The 20,979-nt window shown below is 45.4% G+C and overlaps 1 protein-coding gene across 1 annotated transcript in view; it reads right to left on the bottom strand.

Moving 5' to 3' along the window:
• pcdh15b (protocadherin-related 15b) overlaps positions 1-20,979 on the bottom strand; it is a 1,616,824-nt gene that overhangs the window by 109,426 nt on the left and 1,486,419 nt on the right. The window contains exon 32 of the mRNA XM_078565941.1: positions 16,043-16,170. Coding sequence (XP_078422067.1) covers positions 16,043-16,170 — 128 coding nt within the window. The remainder of the gene's footprint in view (positions 1-16,042; positions 16,171-20,979) is intronic.

Raw genomic sequence — 20,979 nt, 5'->3', positions numbered from 1 at the left:
CTGCCAGTGTGGGGGGGGTCCCTCTTTCTAAGACACTTAGTGCCTGATCAAGACACCTGGGTGGGGAGACGAGGACAGCTCCTAATAATGTGCTTCCCATAGTCTTATAAAAGGTGGGAGTCAAGCATAATTTAGAGGAACACCTAATGACAGAATCACATTATAAATCTTTCTCAAATGATTTATTTTAATTGTTTCAGAATGATGTCCCCTGCTGCCCACCACTCCCTTCCAGGGAACCATTGGCAGCTAGGGACTGACCTCTGGTATTGATTACCTTCTCACATTTACATCATCAGGCCTTCTGTTCTGGTGTTCACACTGGACAACTAAAGAGAAGCCTGAATGAATAAGCCAGACAACACCCTTCTGGTTTGTATTGAGTGTGCATTGATCAGGATTGGAAATTTGGTTAGCTTTCTTCACTTTAATCCAGAGCCTCTGACGCTAACTGTGGTACCGTAGTGACTGCCCCCAGCTCAAATCAGCTAGATCAGGACTGAGGAAGGATCAAACTTGGGACTTTTCTGGTCTGTATGACTCAGTGGATAAACTAGCTGAGCCATTAAGGGAGCAAAGATACTTTTTCATTTACTATTTACAACTTCTAGATAATGTGTGATGGATCCCTGTTAAAATGTTCTCCCCTTATTTGACAAATTCTTCTATCAAAAACTTCTAATGCTCTCGCTCTCTCTCTCTCACAATCATAACCCCCTAGAGGATTGTGATTTGTATGTTATTTTGGATGAGTTACCACTTGTAAAAATTTAGCCAGGCTCGTTAGTAAAGGTTACGCACTCAATTTTAGTTGTCGAGGTGAAAAATGCATTTCTGTGTCTTTCCCAGGAATAGCCTAATTTAGTACCGGTGGTAATTATCAGATGGGATGCAAAAAAAAAACCCATCATTATAGCTCAGCAGTAAATATCAACTGTTGTTGCACACAATGCAATTTCTTCTCATTATTGGAAATTAAAACACTTTGATTTGTTTAAGCATTATAGGAAGCAGAAGATTAAAAGGCAGAAGCCAGTGATGTGTACGAGATGGATGGCGATTTACACTTACTAGAGTTAATTAGGCTATCTTATCTCACACAAGCAGACATGCTCTTTCTGGATTTCATTGTTGAAAGAGGGACCTAATCATTCCACAAGACCAGATGCCTTGAAAATTCTGACGATATTCAAGTGGACTCAATTGTTCTACTTTCACATCATGGCAAAAGCAAATTTGGTTTTATTTATTGTCTTTTGGCCAGGTGAATTATTTGTGTTCATCAAAGTGAAAAAATTCAGTATAGGACAATGGAACATTTTTCCACTTCTTCCAGCCTGTTAGCTTTAGTCAGTTCTATGTTCCATATATTGCAAGCTTGAGAGAGTAAGTTTGCCCTATTTTGTTTAACGCTGTTGTACTGCACTGACGTGAGTTTTTCTATATCCTTATGGCTCCTTTGAGAATACTAATTTATTCTGGTCTGAGCCCAATATTTGGGTGTAGACCAACATCCACAGTAACAGGTCTTTAGACTGTTGTAGATGATAGTAAATTGAACTGTTTTAAGTTTTAATTATGTTAAATTGAATGGAGCGAGGAAACCCTCTAACAAAATGAAGCATTATTGTCTAAACTTTAGCATGATATTAACATGTTAAATTCTGTTATGGTGCATAAGCAGTTTTTAAAAAAAAAAACAATTTCACTCTCAGAAATCATGTGGCAGTTTAACTTCATACAATTGTTGCAACCTTTTTTTAAATTCATTTATGGGATGTGAGTATCACCCACAAGGCCAACATTTGTTGCCCATCCCCAATTGCCCTTGAGAAGGTGGTGCTGAGCCACCTTCTTGAACCACTGCAGTGCAAGTATTACATTCATGGTGCTGTGAGGGAGTTCCAAGGTTTCGTCACATGACAATTAAGAAACGGTGCTTTTTTCATTTCATTCCAAGTCAGGATAGTGTGTATCTTGATGGAAAACTTGTAGGTGGTGCTGTTCCAATATGTCTGCTGCCCTTGTCCTTCCAGGTGGTAGAGCTCATGGGTTTGGAAGGTGCTGTCGAAGGAGCCTTTGGGAATTGCTGCCTTGCATCTTGTGGATGGTATACATTGCTGCCACTATGCACCAGTGGTGGAAGGAGTGAATGTTTCAGGTCATAGATGGTGTGCTGATCAAGTGTCTGCTTTGACCTGGATGTGGTTGAGTTTATTGATTTGCACTCATCAATGCAAGTGGAGAGTACTCCATCAAATTACAGAGATGAACAGGCTTTGGGGAGTCAGGAGGTGAGTTATTTGGTGCAGGATGCCCAACCTCTGACCTGCTGTTGTAGGCACAGTATTTATATGGCTGGTCCAGTTAGGTTTCTAGTCAATGGTGATCCTCAGGATGTTGATGGCATGGGATTCAATGATGGTAATGCCATTGAATGGAAAGGGAAAATGGTTATATCCTATTCTGTTGGAGATGGTCATTGCCTGGCACTTGTGTGCACAAATACTACTTGTAATTTATCAGCCCAAGCCTAAATGTTGTCCAGGTGTTGCTACATGCAGGCACAGACTCCAACAGTGTGGTAGAATAGTATGGGGCACTGTGTAATCAACAGTGGACATCCCCACTTCTGACCTAATGATGGAGGGGAGGTCATTGATGAAGCAGCTGAGGATGGTTGGGCCCAGAACACTATCCTGGGGTTGAGATGATTGACTTCCAACAACCACAACCATCTTTCTTTGAGCCAGGTATGAGTCCAACCAGTGGAGGGTTTCCCCCTGATTTCCATTGACTTCAGTTTTGCTGCGGTCCCTTGTTGCCATACTCAGTCAAATGCTGCCTTGATTCAAGGGCAGTCACTCTCCCCTCACCAGTTGAATTTGGTTCTTTTGTCCATGTTTGGATCAAGATTGTGATATGGCCTGAGCTGAGTGATTCTGGCAGAACCCAAACTTAGCGTGAGTGAGCAGGTTGTTGCTGAGCAAGTGCCACTTGATAGCACTCTCGATGACACCTTCTATCACTTTGCTGATAAATGAGAGAAGACTGATGGTATGGTAATTGGCTGGATTGAACCTGTCTTGTTTTTGTGGACAAAACATAATTTGGCAATTTTCCACATTTCCAGGTATATGCCAGTGTTGTATTTGTGCTGGAACAGCTTGGCTAGGGGCACAGCTAGTTCTGAAGCACAAGGCTGGGATTTTATCAGCCTCTTGGCAGTGGAAGGGAAGCAGAAAGGTAGGAAAAATAGTGCAGAAAGACATCGGAAGTGGGGGTGGGGTGGGGCGGGGGAGCGTCTTGATGACTTCCTGACGCTTTGCCATGTTGTCACTGCTGGAAAAGCTGACAGACATGCTGTCCACCAGGAACCCAATTGAGCCAATTATGTGACAAATTGAGGGCCACTTCCCACTTCTGTGGTCATTTTGCCTGGATTGGGGCAGCTCATCATTGTATGGGGACACTGTCCATTGAAAGCAAGGCTCCAATGTGTTTGGGGGGGGGGGTGGGGGGATCTCCGTTTTGGGGCTCCATAACTCACGAGGGGGGTCCCCAGGCAGCAATTACTGCATCCGCAACAACAATGCCATCTGCCTTCAGAAATCGCACACCATACCATCTACCCCCGATTGTTGGAGCCTGCCTGCTTGGCCCTGGCATTCCCAAGAATGCTTACTCTGCTTTGATGGTACCTCAGCCATCTTATTAGGCTGATTGGGAGCACTGTGAAGCATAGACCTAAGGTCTGGTAGCAAAAGATGGGGAATTGGGAACAGGACAGGATGGCAGAAATGAGGTCAGGGATCTTGGAGCACTGTTGTTGTGATGGTGGTGGTGGTGATGGGGGAGGGGAGGGGGGGGGCGGTTGGGGGTAGAGTGGATGGAGGTATCAGGATTTGTCAGTAATGGGGACAGAGGATTCAGGTGTGTGGCAACAATGGACAGGGAGAGCATTGGTGTATGGAACACTGGGAATGGATCCTGGCATGTGTCAGGACAGGAGAGCAAGTTTCTGGGCTGGCTATTGCAGGTGCCTGAGGTCTCACATCACTGGGAATTGGATTCCTGGGTCTGGTAGCATTAAGCTTGAGGTCTGGGAGCACTGCATGGGGAAGAGTGTCTATGAACCTGGAACTGAATGGGAAATGTTGGGACCTGAAAGTTCTAAGAAGCTGATTTTTAAGTCTAGTAGCATTTAGACTAGAATCTTGGGGGTAGATTTTCAAAGTAGGGGCAGGAACACTTGGATGAATTCTGGGTCCTGACTTTGGGCTTCAGCTGTGTCACGCTCGATTTTTAAATGTAAATGGCCTAATTGTCCAGGGCGTGTGTTCAGTGCCCAATTAGTGGCACAAAACATCTCCAGGAGGTGGGAGCTGCTACTTGGCATTAGTGGCAAAGGGAGGTGGCAGCTAAATTGGGGTCTGCCACAGCCTTGCCAAACAAGAGCAGGCAGCTCTTCAGTTGGCCAGGAGGTCAAACATGGCAGAAAGTGGCCGTGGAATACAAGGTTAGCAGTGCTGGTGCGAGCACTAGTCGGCCCCATGCATTTGAATAAATATAAACTACAAAGAAACTTACTTGGACCCCACCAAGTTCTGGGCTGGCCATGTGCAGAGGCCTGAGGTCTGGCAACACTAGAAATTGGATTCCTGGGTCTGGTAGCCTTAAAGTTGAAGTTGGGAACACTGGGGAAGAGTGCCTATGAACCTGAAACTGAGTAGGAAATGCTGGGATCTGAAAGTTCTAAGAAGCGGATTCTTAGGAATTTTGACTAGAATCATGGGGCTGGATTTGGGCATACGTGCACAAGGCTGTTCGGGCACAAGACTGTAACTGCATTTTCCATTTCCTCCAACTCCAGCCCTTTGAAAATTCAAAACTGCCTTGGAAACACTGAGACCACGATGGGCACCGTGACTTTGAATTTCCACTCGCACCAGGTCCCAGCCCTGAGGCCCTGTTAAAAATCCGGCCCCTAGTGTCTGCGAATACTTGACAAGAGGGAGGTTGTGGCCGTGTTGAAGAGTGAGCCTGAATTGTGGAAACATGAGAGAGGGTCTAGGCCTGTGGAAAAACTGGAATGGGGGCCCAGTTTTGAAGTGCTAGGATGTCGGGATTCTTCTGGCGATTGGGAGTTTTGAGGTAGGGTGGAGGGGGGTTGGAGCTGCAGAATTGAAAGAGGATCCGCTCGGGAGAATCTGGCACAAACCAGCCCAAACATTTTATCAACTTTGCTGCCACTTCAGTATGTTCCTGAGCTTCCAGACCCATTCCCCACCTGAAATTGGTTTCCATTGCACTAACTGAATTTGATAGCTGTATGCATGTTGATAATCACAGTATTAAAAAAGAAAATTCATGCTGAAAACTCTCTTTTAGTTAAGAATAGGTCTGATGGCTCAGCAACATGGTGAGTGGGGGCTCAAGGCAACCACAAGACGGAACGGCATAAGAAAGGTACTTCAGTAAGGATGGACTGGGCGCCAGCAGATAACAGGTCATGGCAAGTCAGGATGAGTCTATTTCTGTAACTTCCTCCAGCCCTGCAATATTCCAAGAACTCTGTGTTCTGAGAGCTTTAGCCTTTTCTGCACCCCTTATTTCCTTCACCCAACTTTGGAAGCTACGCTTCAGATGTCAAACCCTAAGCTTTAGAATATCCTCCATAAACTGGTACGCCTCTCCAACTCTCTTTCTCTCTCTCTCTCCCCCTTTAAGATGCTCCTTCAAGTCGATCTCTTTGACTAAGCTTTTGGTCAGATGTCGAAATATCTCATTCTTTGGCTCTGAGCAATTTTTGTCTGATTTTGCTCTTGTCAAACAACTTGGGGTGTTTTTGCTACAGTAAAGACGTTCTAAAAATTTAACTTATTGTTCTTTAAATTATAGATAGATATGGAGATACAAATGTATCTGCTTGGTGTTTTAGATTACTTATGTTGCCAAGTGTCAAACAAACTATTTCAGGAAACAACATTGCCCATCCCCTCTGAATTTAAGTGCATGAAAAATCTTATTGATGAAACAAATCAGTCAACCATGAAGACTCTGATTTATAATCGTTTCAGGAATGTAGACCAAGAGGGAACCAAAACACCAAGAGTAACAAGTCTTGTTATTTATAAATGAGTAGTTTGCCTTCTTGATGCAGTTATTTGTAGGGCTAAATGTAGGACTAAGATACAAACAGATTTACGTGAACAATAAAACCTGTTCTACCTCGGTCAGAGGTAGCCAAATTAAACCTCCCAAAGATCTAATTATGGCAGGGAATTCTCTTGTGATGAGATGCACATCATTTTCTATATAACTCTATCCAGGTTTCCAATGATAATTATTTGTGCAGAGTCCATTCATGGAAGAAGGCCGTTTGACCAAATTAGTGCTAATTTGCCTCTTGTTGTCACTGCGAAAGTAACTGTGTTCTGGAACTGGGAGATTGCCACAGTCAGCTGCTGTATCCTGTTGCACTTAATTTGTGATGCTGCCAAATTAACAAGGATTAATCTTTGAAAGAAAGGGAGTTCTCATTAAAATAGGATAAGAGGCACTTCAGGTGGCAGGGAGGATGAAGCCAATGTCAACCGAGCCTCTAAATTTGAATCCTTTCAGAAGTTACTCTGGCCTGGCCTCTCTTGACCTTTCTCATACTGATGTTCTCCACAGATGTTCTATTACATTCAAGGCTATGGGTCAAGTGCTGGTAAATGTGATGAGGTAAGTAGGTCAGGTGTTTCTCATGTGTCAGTGCAGACTCGATGGGCCTCTTCTGCACTGTGTGATTCTGTGATACAGTATTTGCTCGAACATTGCTGTGTTTCTGTTTTCAGACTCATGAACACTCCTGGTATTTTCTAAATATTGGCTAGTTCTGAAAAAGAAACATTTTTTTCTATTCAAGGTACGATAAATGTCTATTTTTATTTTGAAAAAGTGCATAGCTTGTGAGGTTGCTAAATATTTTTCACATGTTACTGTCAGGAAAGAACATTGGTACGTTATGGAGTGTGTCTGGTTGCGTACACATTGGGGATAAGGAAATGCCTTGTGGTCAAGATAAATTGGTGTTCCACTGTGGATCACTGGATATAAAAACTCATGTCTTTGTACAGTGGTAGGCTTGCAGGGTAAGGTCATTATCTTCCAGTTTTGGAAAGGAGGATGGTCTGTGCTCTCTTTCAAAATGTCCTATTCTTTCTTTCTTGAGTAGTGACCTGAGATGTACAGGGTAGATTTTACCAGCCTTCTGGTGGCAGGCTGGGCAGCAGGGTGGGAGGGCATAAAATTACAAGGGATGGAAGTGGGTGGAGTGCCCATTGCCTTCCTGTCGCCATGCCATTTTACCAGCAGCAGGGAAGATGGAGGTCAACCCTCCCTGCACGGAGGCCAACTGAGTCACTTAATTGGAAAATTAAGGGCCTCTTTTTGCTACCACAGGCATTTAACCAGTGGCGGGTGGGCACTCTGCTGCTTTCGGTGATAGCCTAGTGAACTCTGGCAGCCTCCCTGCAAGCTCAGAGGTGGAAGCTTCCAATTTGGGCACTCTGTGGACCACTGAGGGGGTCTCCCACAACAACCTCCACCCCGCCCTCACCAAACACACTGCTGCCCCTTGCTAGGGCTTGCCTGACTGGTCCTGGCACTCCCAGGCCCCACTTAACTGGATGGGAGGGCGGCCTACTTCCATGGCCTACTCTCTTCCATCTGTAGTCCAACAGTGGCCACCGCTTCTGGTGCTGCTGCTGACATCACTGAGCTGCCAGGTCTCCAATTGGTCCGCAGGTACTGGGTGGGCACCCGTCATTTAAAGGAAATTTATTGGCCATCCGGCAACAAATGAAAGTGGCCGGGATCCCACAATTGACTCAGGCAGGGTTGCCCCTGGCTTTTGGATCTATCATCGAGGTTCCTGACACGCTGATAAAATTCCTGCCTACGTGTGCGCTTCAGTTCTGGAGGCTTCCAAGAAGATGTTGTGTATTTCCACAGCTCCAGGTGGAGCTGTACGTTACTTATATTTGTCTACGTTCCATTGATGCAAAGTGGACAACACATATGTTGTGAGGTGAATTATATTTTGCCACTAGGGGAAACATATGTTTGCAGATGATAGGCACCACCATTTTACGCGGGCCAATTAAGGCCCGCCCAATGTGACGCGTACCTGGAAGTGCTGAGTGCTCCCTGTGCAGGGGGGCGGGGAGAGGGGCGGAGGAGGCTGAGTGGGGGCCTGCGCTTTTCGCGCAAGCGTGCGAAAGAGCACAAAAATATCCCTGAGGCACAGAGCTGCCTCAGAGAGATTAGTTTGATATTTGAAAATTTTAATAAAGAAAATAAAAAATTTTAAGACATGTCCGCTCATGTGACAGTGTCACATGAGCTGGGACATGTCAATGAATTTTATAAAAATTTTTTATTAAACTTTAAATACCTTCATGAAACCTCATCCTGCCCGTGGATGAGGTTCCATGAGAAATGTGAAGGCCGCCTGGGCCTTTCGTCTGCCCACCAGCCTTAAGGTTGGACGGGCAGCTCAGTTTATTAGTTTAACTGATATTTAAATGGCCTTAATAGGCCTTTGACAGTTTGGCGGGCGTGCAACCGACTCCGGTGTGCGTCCACCGAACTCAAGGTCTGAATGATGCGCAGTGACGTCGGGACGCACGCCCAACATCATTTTACATGCCCCCGCTCGCTGAGCCGAAGATTCTGGCCATAGTGACAATTGCACTTATCTGTCTGTTCTAGGCTGGTGGGGGTGGTGTTGGGAGGAGATAAATAGATGCCCTAGCTATCACTGCATGTCAAGGTGGCACAGGCAGTGACATATAGGCACCATTATTGTCTTTGTGGCCTACGAGAACTGTGTTCAAGAAGTTAGCCATTTTCAATCAAAACGTAAGTTCAAGAGTAGTTACTTTGAAAGTAAGTTCAACAACCTTAAACCATTATCAGGAAAGATACATCGACTGAGAGAAGTGTGATTTTAATCATTCATTCAAAGGGATTATTTTTTAATGCATTGCCATGAAAGCAGGCTTGAATTGAATATAAATGAAGGAATTAATACAGTGCTAACCTTTTCACTGCCTCTTTGATGTTAACAATAAAGTAGCTGCTTCATAAGGGGGAATTGTTGTTTGAGACCTCCAAGTCTTGGCACAGCCTCGCAGGTAGTGAGTGGCTCATCACAAACAGCAGGAGCAATGACTGCAATTGTCCAAAGGTAGAACCTCACGGGCAATACAATCACATTTTCCCAATAATAACAACAACTTGCAATTATATAGCTGCTTTAATATAATAAAACGTCCCTAGTTGTTTCATTAAAGCACAATCAAACAACATCTGGCATTGGGCATCAGAAGGAGATATTATGGCAGATGAGGAAATGCTTAGTCAAACAAGTAGATATTAAGGAGTTCATTTTAAAGGCGGAATCATCCCAGATCTGCACTGTGCGGTAGCGGGTGTGAAAAAAGACATTTTACCCACTGGCCGCAATGGCGGGACTTCACGCCATACCATCCCTTTCCTGGCACGTCCCGCCTCATTAGTAATGCATTCTGGATCGCTGGCGGGCGGGCTCGGATTTGCCCATGACGCCGTGACCTCAGCGCTTGCTTGCTCCGGACGTCATATTTAAACCGCACCAGAGCCCAGCCTACTTCACGTCAACAGACCAGGACTGCTCCAGGTGACAGATGGCCCCAAAAGCAAAGACAGCAGCCCCAAATTTAGTGATGCCTCTCTGGGGTGCATGCTGGGTGCAGTGGAAGGCTGCCATGACATACTCTACCCCTGCTCTGGCCGCAGGAGGTCCACCAGCGTCACCCTTCCGGCCTGGGAGGTGGCGGCAGCGGTGGTCAGTGCCACTGGAGCACAGAGGAGGTCAATCATGCAGTGCAGGAAGAGGATGAATGTTTTCATCCATTCCACCAAAGTCAACCAACTCATCACTCTCAACTCTCACACTCCCAAACCCATCACACATCCACAGGGATCTCACACCTCAAGGGACAACACCACTAACTCTCACACACACACCCTCACATCTCCACCAGGCTTATATCTCCTGGAGCTCGCTTCCTCATCCCGTCCATGGCTCTGCTCACCACACAAACATTCCACGCAGCGCCATGCTTCCTGCTCACACTCTCTCCATCCATTTTCATGCAGGAGGAAGAGGTCACAGGCCGGGGGTGGAGTGGCTCACATTAGGCCCCTCATTCACTTTGAGGAGCGTACCATCATGTTGGCTGGTGAGGATGTGGACCGTGCCTGTGGTGACGGTGAGGTTGGCAGTGAAAGCCCAAGTGAGGATCCAGCACCAATTCATCCTCCTCTCAACGCAACTGTGAGTGCCCTCTCTCCTGCTTTTGACAGCCTGAAAGACCTGTCACAGCACTTAGCCACACCCTCCACCAACGCAGATATACACACCTCAGTAGGGCATATATCTAGAGCAGGCTCGGGTTTACAATTGGGTGGTCATCACATGGACACGTGTTCACAGCAGGGGGAGGCAGGTTCAGCCGAACTCCTCGGCACTCGGAGGACTGCTAGGGAAGAGGTATCTGTGAAGTCCAAGCCAGATGATGAGCCCCTGGATACGGCCTTCCAAATCATCCTGGAGAGTCAGGAGAAGGCGGGGGAACGTCATGCAGAGCTGTTGGAAGCCCTCAACAGAGTGGAATGCGAGTCGGAGAAGTGCGTCTGCCTACTCTCTGGTGAAGTAGTGTCCACATATGGAGGTCTCCATGGGAAGAATGGAAGATGCCATGGAGACCCTGGTCCAATAGAATGCGGAGATGTGTGCAGACTTGCACTCCATCATGCGAGCCAGGGGTGAGTTCCTGCAGTGGCAACACGAGGGGGAAAAAGGGCACCTTGGCATCCCTCCAGGTGCTCCTTCCCCTAAAGGAGTCAGGCCAGGGCCCTCGGGCACCTGAAGGGAGGATGAACAGCAGCTGGACACCCCTGGGCTCAGACGCTGTTGCTCCCTCCGAGTACCTTTTGCCTGTGACACTCCCCCTCAACCTCATCCTTGGTCACTGCAGGGGCCATCTGTCATCTGGAGTAGGCCTGCAGAGGGAGCAGCTGGCTCACAGGAGGACAGCCAAAGCAAGCCAGGACCCTCAAGGCCTCAGCTCTCCAAAGTCATCAGAGGCAACAGGGCCAACCACTGCATAGCCTGTATCCAGCCCTGCTGCAAGTGATTGCACAGGTGAACACATTTTGTCACTTCGTAAGCTGAAAATATATTCACTTTCACTGAATAATGTGTGATGTTGTCTTTCAGCTTAATTGTCAAGCTTCACGAGTCCACGCATGGCATCCCCCGCTAGCAGTTCAGCTGCATGCAGCCAGACCCTGAGTGATTCTGGAGGGAGAGGTGTGTATGTGTGGCAGGGCCTTTTGGAGCCTCGTGTAAGCACTCTGCCAGCACTCTCCCACGCACATGGAGCCTTCATCCATCACACTCATCTCAATGTCCCGAGCATTTTCGATGCTGCCTGCTGGGGTTCTCTTTCAGTTGTCCATCTGAGCTGACTTGCATCTCCAACCACCCACTGATCGCTCTCCCATGCAGCGCCTGTGCCCGTCCAACCTGAGACTCTGCTCACTTTCGATTTCGAAAACCAAGGTCATAGACAAGTATCTCATCAGCTCCCCCCATCTTTCCCACCCACCCAAAGTCACCCATGTCCTTTCCCCCATCACTGCGGACACCCCGACATCACCTTCCCCCTCCCCACCGTCACCTACCAACCGAACCCCTGTCATTCCAGGATGTCCAGGTGCATTTGCACCAATATTCTCTGAGAGTCCCATCCGCATTGAGATCCCTGACCTCTTCTTTCGCACCCCCAGGGTCAGTTTCTGCCTCCGAGTCCCAACCAACCATCCTCGCTACTGGTACCGACGCACCCTCACCCTCCTACCTATTGGCTCCCTGTCACCATTCGCTCCCACCACACCCACCCTCAATTTTGTCCCCAGGAGGCAGTCATTGAATCCACAGGCTCCTCCCTTGCACATTCACCTGGACATCTCTCCCCGACTTACTCCGTCCTCCATCCTTACTACCTCCTCCTCCCCCTGGACACCTTCCCCCCGCCTCCGAACTCTCTCCTTCCCCGCGGACACACTCCTCATCTGAACACCCTCCTCCACCGGACACATTGCCCTTTCCGAACTCCCTCCCTTACACCTTCCTCCCCCCTTACACCTACCTCCCTGTTTACAGCCTTCTCCCCCATTACATTCTCCTCCTCCTTTCTGTGCTCCCTCCAACCCCTTCCCAACATCACCCCCTCCAACACCTTAGTTCTCTCTCCCCCTCCCCCCCCCCACCCCGCCGCCCCCCCAACCTCACTGTACCAGGTACGCCTTCCTCTCCCAACCGTGCCCACCCCACCATGGTAAACCTTCCTCTTCCACTGATAGCTAGACCTTCCTCTACCCCGCCCTTCGCCGACCACCCATAGCAGCCCATAGCGTGATGTTCTGAAGCAGACCCAAGACATCAACGGAGACCTCCCACCTTCTGAGAGCTGCTTCCCGGCCAAGCCATGTGCATGAAGATCCGCCCCGCATGCGATGCATGTGTTCCTCTGGGATTCGGTAGCTGCAGGGCTCCAGCATTTTCTTCTCCGATGCCCACAACCTGAGCCAGGCCCTAATGGTAAGTCCTGACTTCTGCATGTCACACTTGCCAGACGTGTTCTGGGCTGGCGTGTTTTTCCGCCGATGTAACGGTAAATAGGCCGTGGGGGACGATTCCGGTCGGGCCTTAATTTTCATCCCGTGACTGTGATACAAATCGGATCCACGCCGGCCTCCAGCAGGTTTTGTGTTGCTGGGCACCATCAGATGATCCCGCTGTGATTTCACGCCAGCGTGAAACCAAGTTCTGCCCCTCATGCCGAATTGTCCCCTCCTTCGCCTGCCATGATCATGATGCCTGCCGCCAACGGGACCAGACGATTCAGCCCTAAGAGTTTGTTGTGACTTTTTGTGTTTTAAAGGAAGAGAGGGAGGTGCAGAGGCTTAGGGCATTAATAAACATCAGAACATAAGAAATAGGAGCAAGAGTAAACCATTCAGGCCCTCAAGTCTGCTCCACCATTCAATACAATCATAGCTGGCAGAGTTTAGTACCTAGACATAAGCTGCCCACTGAATTTAAGACTCCACTTGGGGGGGCACAGGGAAAACTGCTCATCGATTTTCATATTTGGTTCCACAAAAACAGGACTAATCCAATTCAGCCAATTATTGCCCCACCAATCTACTCTCAATCATCAGCAAAGTGACTGAAGGTGTCACTGAGGGTGATATCAAGCAGCACTTGCTCTGCGATAACTGGCTCACTGATGCACACCGGGGGGCACTTGGCTCCAGACCTCAGTGCAGCCTTGTTACAAATGTGGACAAAATAGCTGAGTTCTAGAGGTGAGATGAGAGCGGCAGACCTTGACATCAAGGCAGCATTTGACTGATTGTTGCATCAAGGAGTCCTAGCAAAATTGGAATCAATGGGAATCAGGGGAAAAATTCTCCAACTGGAGGCCAATCATCTCAGCCCCAGGACATCGGTGCAGGGTTCTTCAGGGTAGTGTCCTAGGCCCAACCATCTTCAGCTGATTCATCAATGATCTTCCCTAGACCATAACATCAGAAATGGGGATGTTCTTTGATGATTGCACAGTGTCATGTCTCCTTAGGTACTAAAGCAGTCCAGCTCGCATGCAGCAAGACCTGGACAACATTCTGGCTTGGGCTGAGAAGTGGCAGGTAACATTCGGGCAACACAAGGCAATGGCTATCTCCATCAAGACAGAATCTAACCATCTCCCCATAACATTCAACAACATTACCATCGCTAAATCCCCCACCGACAACATCCAGGGAGATACCATTGACCAGAACCTTAACCACACCAACCAGAGATACTGTGGGTGCAAGAGCAGGTCAGAAGCTGAGGATTCCGGGTCAAGTAACTCACCTCCTGACACCTAAAGCCTGTCCACCATCTACAAGGCACTAGTCAGGATTATAATGGAATACTTTCCACTTGTCCGGATGAGTGCAGCTCCAACAAGACCTGACACCATTCAGGAGAAAGCAGACTGCTTGATCAGCACCCCATCCACCACCTTAAATATTCACTCCCTTCACCATAGGTGCACATAGTTGCAATGTGTACCATCTACAAGATGCACTGCAGCAACTCACCAAGGGTCCTTCAAAGGTACCTTCAAAACCCATGACCTCTGTCACCTAGAAGGACAAGGGCAACACATGTCTGGGAAGTCACCACCTGCAAGTTCCCCTCCAAGCCACACACTATCCTGACTTGAAACTATATTGCCATTCCTTCACTGTCACTGCATCAAAATTCTGGAACTTCCTCCTTAACAGGACCTACACCTCACGGACAACAGTGATTCAAGAAGGCGACTCGCCATTATATTCTCAACGGCAATTAGGGATGGGCAGCAAATGCTGTGCTCACCAGCAATGCTCGCATCCTGTGAAAAATATAAAACAAAACATCATTACTGCTGGCATTCCTCAGGGTAGTGTCCTGGGCCCAACCACCTTCAACTGTTTCATCAATGACCTTCCCCACTTCGTCAGGGCAGAATGTTTGCTGATGATTGCACAATGTTCAGCACCATTCGCAACTCCACAGATTCTGATGCAGTCCGTGACAGCATGCAACAAGGCCTCAACAACATTCAGGCTTGGATTGTTAAGTGGAAAATAACATTTATGCCATACAAGTGCCAGGCAATGACTATCTCCAATAAGAGAGAATCTAACCACCTTGCTTTGATATTCAATGGAATTACTGCTGAATTCCCCACAATCGAGATCCTGGGGGGGCTACCATTAATGAGAAACTTCACTGTAATAGCCACATAAATACTGTGGCAAGTAACTCACCTCCTGACTCCCCAAAGCCTGTTCACCATCTACAAAGTACAAGTTAGGAAGTGATAGAATACTCTCCACTTGCCTCGATGAGTGCAGCTCCAACAACACTCAAGAAGTTCAATATTAGCCAGGACAAAGCAGTCCGCTTGATTGACACTCCATTCTCCTCCTTAACAGTTCATTCCTTCCATCATCGGCACAAAGTAGTAGCAGTGTGTACCACATACAAGGTGCACTGTAGAAACTCACAAAGACTCCTTTCACAGCACCTTCCAAACCTGTGACCCCACTGCCTCGAGAAACAAGCGCAGCAGGCCCATAAGAACAAAGCCACCTGCAAGTTGCTCTCCAATCCAAACCATCCTGACTTGGAACTATATTGTCAAGGCGGACGAACGTAAAAAAAAATCTAACTTTAATATTCACCTTTTGGTTGTTAAGAATGACTAATAGCTACAAAAAATCAAAGTCAAAATGTAATTTTGGACTTTCCTACAATTAAGCATATTTTCAATCCAATTCTTCTGAAAATTAGTAATTTGAAATAAATGCTGGAAAACCAACGTACAGGCTGAAAATTTACTAAGAATTCCAACTCCAATAGATTCTAAAAACAGTTACAGCTGTTCTAATCTATAGTTGGTATATGTAATGATGCAAATCTAGCTAAAATCATAACTGACATACAGCCTACTTGTATTTTCAAGTAGCTTAATTACCTGCAATTCAAATTGAAATTGTACAAAAATGCTTCATGCACTGTTTTATTTATACGTTTCTTAATTTGCACAACTGGATCATTTCCATTTTTCAAGTAAAACGTAGCTGAATTAAGAGGAGTGTGTGGAAGGGCTACCAGCAAAATCTATCTCGTAAAAACCTGCATTTTTTTTTGTAGGGATTAAAGTCTGAAACTGATTTTGTATGAATACTGGTTTATTTTGATCATGTAGCAATGTGATTTAGATCAAGTCAGACACAACTCGGAATTTCTATTGCTTTTCACAGTAACCTAATAATGAAAACCATCACTCAGATCATTAAAGAGCCTCTGCTATCCAGCAAATTCATCATCTTCACTCACCTCAACACGTAGCACAGTGGTGAATGTCTTGGCATCTTCAGTCACCCCACCCAGGTAGAGAGACTTGGTGAAAACAGGGGCATGGTCATTTTCATCTTGTACCTCGATGAAGACCTTAGCTGTATTTGCTGGAAAAGAAAATTTGAAATTGCTGATTCTAGCCAGAAGCTTGCTGATAGATGTGCATTATTTAAACTTATAAATTATGAAAAAGGCAAGTATAATAGTCCATTTCTAAAGCTTGCTGCTGAAGTAATGGGCTCCACTGTTCTGCTGTAGTGAGCTGATCACATATCTTTACAGCCCAAGGAGATGGATTAATTTCTTGAATTTTATCTCAATTTATTTAAATGCTAATTACTTTAAGTGTGTTCTGCCCAATTACGTTTGAATACATGTTCTATCTCATCAGTGTGCAATTTCTAAAATGCTCAGTATGGGGGATGCTGATCCTCATTAAAACAACCAACTTTTGCTTGCAAATATGGACCAGATTAAAGGGTATAAGATCCCATTAACGTATTCACCTGGTGGTTCAATAGGCAATGCACCTTGTGATATATTATTAAGCCTTTACTGAGTCATCTTATTTCTGGCACAGGGACCCATATTGAATGCTTGTTTGAAGGTGGAAGGTAGGAGGGAAGATAGCCAGGATTCAAATTCCTATGTATTATTGTGCTAGGAAGTGCACTTTTGTGGGCATTGGATGATAGTGTCAGGTTTAGTTATACTGAACCCCTGCCCAGTCCCTTAACCCTTCACTGCACATAGTTGAATAGCTTGTCATGATCCACAGTCTAGGCTTGCAAGTTCAAAATAGTCACATGGATAAAGTTCTAGAAGGATGAAATACTACAAGGACTATATCGCAGTATTATTTAATGTCTAGCAATATAGGGATGAAATTTGAAGGCGGGGATAATTACAATTAACTCCAGAATCATGTCACAACATTATATGGAAAAAATGATTCAATGTAAACTTATTTCACTGTATATGTAACACAGATTAAATAAATAAAAAGGTCCTTAATTAATTAAAAACCTTATTAATTTATCTCTCAGGACAACCTAAGCCCTAAAACCTCTTTGATACTAAACTTAGCTCTTCAAGAAGTGAGCAATTTCAACAAATGCCTTTCCAGAAATCAATGTATACAGAGAAAAAATATCAAATTGATCACAAAAAAATACTAGGACTTCTACGAAACAGAAATGTTTTCTCAAAGGTCGTTCATAAAGATACAATAAAACTGAGATAAACACATCTTTTAGAACTAGTCGTATTCTTTACCAAGAATCCGCTTACACATATACTTTGAATTTGAGCTGTGCCCCAACGCAGAAAATATAACTTAAAAAGGAAGAATATAATGTGAAAACAGAAGATTCAGGGGGAAATTCAAATCCAATATCTCTCAGCGCTTATCCATAATACAAAATATTAAAAAAAGGAAACTGGATAGACATTTGAGGGAAAAAAAACTTGCAGGGCTATGGGGATAGAGTGAGGGAATGGGTCTGATAGGATTTCTCTACAAAGAACCAGCATTCACTCAATGGGCCAAATGGCACCATGGGCTGGATTTTACCAGCCCTCTGGGAATGGACTGGCTGGTGGGAGGGTATGGAAAATAATGGTGGAAAGTGCTGGATGTTATCTGCCACCTTGGAATATTACCAGCAGTGAGAACCTCACCGGCACGGTCACATACAGCATGGCCAATTAAGCTAAATAAGGGTCAATTTCTGCCCCTGCCAGCATTTTAATGGTGTCAGGAGGTGCTGCCACCCATATAAGAGGATTGATGGATAAACTCTGGAGGCCTCTCAGTGGGTTTCTGGGAGGGGAACCCTCCTTTATGACAGCTGCATGGTTCGTGGCGGGGGCCTCATCAGCAAGACCTCCACCTCCCCATGGCTATGGCTCCACTCATAGACTTTGCATCTCTGCCTGGCCCCTGGCATGGTTAAAATAAAAACTAATCTTGCCTTCTCCTCCTTCCTGCAGCTTCAACAGCAGCTATCTCTGTCAGTAACGCTGCTGAGACAGCCAAGCTACCAGCCCCCTGACTGGGCTAGCAGCTCTGGGAAGCATGCCACTGTCCAATTAGGGGCAGCCTCTTAATTGGTAAAATGCCACACACGGTCCCGCTGCCTGTCGGCGCAGGCTCGTTTCTCGGTTTCGGTACCATCAGAGGGGTTACTGACATTTGCATAAACCTCAGCCTCATAACATTATGATTAGCATGACATGTAACTGGAATTTTGCTTAATTGCAAACATCACTAACTATGAACATTAGCACCTCACTGGTAGCTAACAGGTTAGCTAATTTTGAAAGGTAATGTGATCATGAATTAACGTCTCAGTGGTGTTTCATCCACATGTTTCCTGGACACTCTGAGAATGTATTAAATCCAATGCAGTCAGCTAATCAGGATGCATTGTGCTTTAGAAAAATGCTTATAGGTCTGAAGCACCAGGGAGAAAAAGAAAGCTCAGCCTTGCATTTAATTTTAAGCAGCATGTTTACTTACACCAAGATTATTCCAGATTAGTTCAATGTTTTATAGCATCAATGCTCAGGAAATATTTTAATTATAAAATGAATAGATTTTTGTTCCTACCTCTGTTCCATGAATCAGAGAAGATTGTTTTCTTCACCATGTTTTATTTAGGATACTTATTAAAATCCTTGCAATTGTTCAGTATGCTGCATGTTCTACAGCTTGCAATGCAGAAGGCAATAGGTTAAGTCACCTAAGACTTGGGTCCAATTTTAGCATAAATCCATGGAACTTTAAGCCCTATCCAAATCATTTTCATTGACTTAAATACTTGAACACTTGTGCTGCTTGCTAGTAAATCTAAAGTAACATGCCAGTACACTAACAGGGAGTGAGGAAGCCCACTACAGCAATACAAAAGTTTAGGAGGCACTTAGATCTGTTTCAGAGAAAAGAAGGAATAGACGCATATGATATGAAGATGGTGTTGAGACCAGTAAAGAAAAGAATGAGATTATCCTTTTCCCTATTCTGAAAATGTCCTATGCTCCTTAACTAACCAAAAATGCATACCAGGTTTCCTAAAAAATCCTTTTTGATTCTGATGAAAGGTCATTGACTTGAAATGTTAACTGTTTCTCTCCATGGATGCTGCCTGACTTGCTGAGCATTTCCGACATATTTTATTTTTATTTCTAAACGAGCCAATGGTTTCACGTGCCCCTCTCCCCCCCCACCACCCCCATTCTCTGTTTCCATTCACCAGCAATTTTCCCAATGATTCCATCTTCTTCGGAAAATTTCCCTCTCAGTCTTTTGATATGTTACTTTTCTAGACCTATCCTGATATTGCTGCTTTATCTCGTTATCTCCTCTAACATTTTCTTCTAAGGCACTTTGTTTTTCTCCTAACCACTTCTGCAAACATTTCATCTCTCCACCTTGCAAGAGGTCAAATTCTAGCTTAAGGTTTGCAATTTATAAATTGTTGGCCTACCTGCCATCAGCTATTCATATGTCATATACTCTTTTTCGAAGTGTCATCATTTCTGTGTTTAGGTGGCACCACAATGTTATTAAGTACAACTCTGGCCCCAAGTCAGATTTATAGTGGTATATCTACTACTCAATGGAGCCTCAAAAGCTAAACATCTTCAAATCACCATTCCAGGCTTGGAGCCTCCACAGCTCATCACTGTAGATATCCCTCCAATATTGAGAAAATAAATAATATGATCTTATTTTACCTATAACTTACCCCTGTAACCAAAATAAATATAATGCCCCTTTTTGAAAACTCCTAATACTCCAAAAATACAGCTTTTCCTTTGCATCTTGTAGTATAAGGGTTAGCATGGGTTAATGTGGGGCTTGGTACATTAGTGACCACAAGGGGATGTAAAGAGACACATGACCTGAGACTAGAGAGCGTTATGAACTGAACAGAGACCTGTGTGAAGCCAGCATAGGTTTAGCTCCTAGTTTGGACTATACTCTGTATCTATGCAAATAGTTATGTGTTATCAATAAACACTTGGGCCAGGATTTTTCAGTCAGTGCGGGCGGACCCGACACATCAGTATATAAAATGTCACACGATGACATCGGACGTGCATCCCAACGTCATCGTGCTGTCTCACGATGTTTCATTCGGCAGACATGCGCCAGAGTCGGCTGCGCACCCGCCAATGTTTACAAGTGCTATTAAGGCTATTAATTAAGTAATTAAGTTCAACTTTATGCTGCCCATCCAACCTTACAGTTGGCGGGCAGGAGAAAAGGCCAAGCAGCCTTTACATTTTTTAAGAAACCTCATCCACAAGCAGGATGAGGTTTTTTAAAGCTTTTACAACTTAAATAAAAAGTTTCTATGAAAAATAAAAAAAAATATCCCATCTCATGTGACACAATCACATGAGGGGGTATAGCTTATTAAATTTTCATTGTTTTTATTTATTTTTTTAACAATCGCTTCAGCTCTGTGCCTCAGGGAGATTGAAGTGCACATGTGCGAAAGAGCGCTGGATCCGACTCTCCCTTCTCCCCCCGCTCGCACAGGTAGCACTCTCAGTGCTACCGCTCACGTATTACGCTGGGTGGGCCTTAATTGGCTCACCTGCATAAAATGGCGGAGCAGAGCCGATCACGGCTCCACAACCGCTCCCGCCGAGCCCGTCCGACGCGGGAAAAATTCTGCCCTTAATTTTTCACCATACAAGAGTCGGAACCTCTTCATGTGACCTACTCAACATATAACATGATGGCAGTTCTGGGAAAAACCCAGAACCTTCGAGAAGCTGGAGCAGAAATTCAAAAGCTGGAAAATTAGAGGAGCAGCATTCTAACCTGACTGAAAGCATCTGAAGCGAAGACACAAAGAGAAATCACCTGAGAGAAGCTCCATAGCAGAACTACAGAAGATAAA

The sequence above is a fragment of the Cetorhinus maximus genome, chromosome 20 (genome assembly GCF_964194155.1).
Source record: "Cetorhinus maximus chromosome 20, sCetMax3.hap1.1, whole genome shotgun sequence".
In the NCBI taxonomy this organism is placed as follows: Eukaryota; Metazoa; Chordata; class Chondrichthyes; order Lamniformes; family Cetorhinidae; genus Cetorhinus; species Cetorhinus maximus.
Note: the sequence above shows the minus strand (reverse complement) of the source record. Positions and strands in the feature narration are given on the sequence as shown.